This window comes from Pygoscelis adeliae, unplaced genomic scaffold (genome assembly GCF_000699105.1).
Source record: "Pygoscelis adeliae isolate BGI_AS28 unplaced genomic scaffold, ASM69910v1 Scaffold582, whole genome shotgun sequence".
NCBI lineage: Eukaryota > Metazoa > Chordata > Aves > Sphenisciformes > Spheniscidae > Pygoscelis > Pygoscelis adeliae.
This window is the reverse complement of record NW_008824281.1, coordinates 452,653-453,830: the sequence shown is the minus strand read 5'-3', so window position 1 is coordinate 453,830 and position 1,178 is coordinate 452,653. Positions and strand designations below refer to the sequence as shown.

The window sequence follows — 1,178 nt, the reverse complement described above, 5'->3', positions numbered from 1 at the left end:
TCTCGTCCCGGCCTCCGCCCTGCCTGAGCGCCAGCCGCGCTCGGTCTGTACCTGGGCAGCCGCGGGCCCTGGGCCGGCGTTTCAGCCGCGTATGGGGAAGGCCCACACCGGAGAGTGGGAGGAGGTGGTCCGGCACGGGCTGGGACGAGGGCAGGGCCGCGGGGAGCGGGAGTGTCTGCCCAGTCCGGGGAGCTGGGAGCTGAACCGGGCCGCCTGCCTCCGCCTCTGAGGGCTCTTCACCGTGCATCCTCTTCCCGGCAGGGACACAGCGATGCTCCGCGTAGGAGAACCATCACAGCCGGGCGCAGCGTCCTTCCTCGTTCCTGTAGCGGCCTCTCTGTGGTTGACACAGAGTTGGAGAAAACTGGAAGAGCTCCGTTCTGCCACAGCAGATTCCTGAAGGTGCGCAACGAAAACGTACGTGGAAGCCAATGGTGCCAGCCATTGGGAAGCGCTGTGCAGACAGCGAGCAGACAGGTGGCAAAGAGCACTGCGGGTAGCGCTTCCCACACACGGTCGAGCTCAGCTCTGAGGAAGGTGGCACAACTAGAAAGCAAAATCATGAATCGAAAAAAGCAGATGGAATTGCAAAACGCTGCCTTGGGCCAGAAGCCTTTGGATGAAGAGTCCTTCTCATCTGCTTCCAGTCATGAACACAGTGTAAGGGGCAAGAAATATCTGAAGAATTATGCTACTGCCAGTGGAAATATAACCCCCAGTAATGTCTGCTCTAAGGAAGAGGAAAGCATCCAAAGCCTTAAAAAGAACGTTATGGTTAAACAGCAGCTTGGTTTGGAGAGTGATGAAGAAGAGATGAGAGAACTGATGGAGAGCTCTTCGGCGTTTTCCAGTGGAAGTGAGAATCAGAGGGTTGTTGTAAGTGATTCTAAATGGGGTGAAAAGGTAAATACAGACTTTGCTGGATTATGTATCTTTATTTACACTTCTATGAAATTGTTTTAATCGGTAGGTCACTTTTTATTTAGATAACACCAGAAATTAAATTTTAATTTTGCATTTGTGGCTTGCTCATGATATGATTTAGCTTCAATTCACATTTGAAAATTACTCTTTTTTACCCGTTATAATTTGTTTTCCTTTTTAGCGATCTACACATAATAAATGAAGTAACACATAAATCTCTTTTTCATGTTCTTCAAAAGAGTAGGACTCCAGTT

At 50.2% G+C, this 1,178-nt stretch overlaps 2 protein-coding genes across 2 annotated transcripts in view; one reads left to right on the top strand and one right to left on the bottom strand.

Annotated features, from left to right (window-relative positions):
* Window positions 1–247, bottom strand: part of CALR3 (calreticulin 3) — a 6,319-nt gene extending 6,072 nt beyond the window's left edge. The window contains exon 1 of the mRNA XM_009318424.1: window positions 52–247. Coding sequence (XP_009316699.1) covers window positions 52–247 — 196 coding nt within the window. The remainder of the gene's footprint in view (window positions 1–51) is intronic.
* Window positions 248–282: 35 nt separating this feature from the next.
* The window catches only part of LOC103912195 (chromosome unknown open reading frame, human C19orf44), a gene marked incomplete at its 5' end in the record, with an annotated part of 4,514 nt that continues 3,618 nt past the window's right edge, over window positions 283–1,178 (top strand). Inside the window, 2 exons of the mRNA XM_009318423.1 lie at window positions 283–903; window positions 1,164–1,177. Coding sequence (XP_009316698.1) covers window positions 283–903; window positions 1,164–1,177 — 635 coding nt within the window. The remainder of the gene's footprint in view (window positions 904–1,163; window position 1,178) is intronic.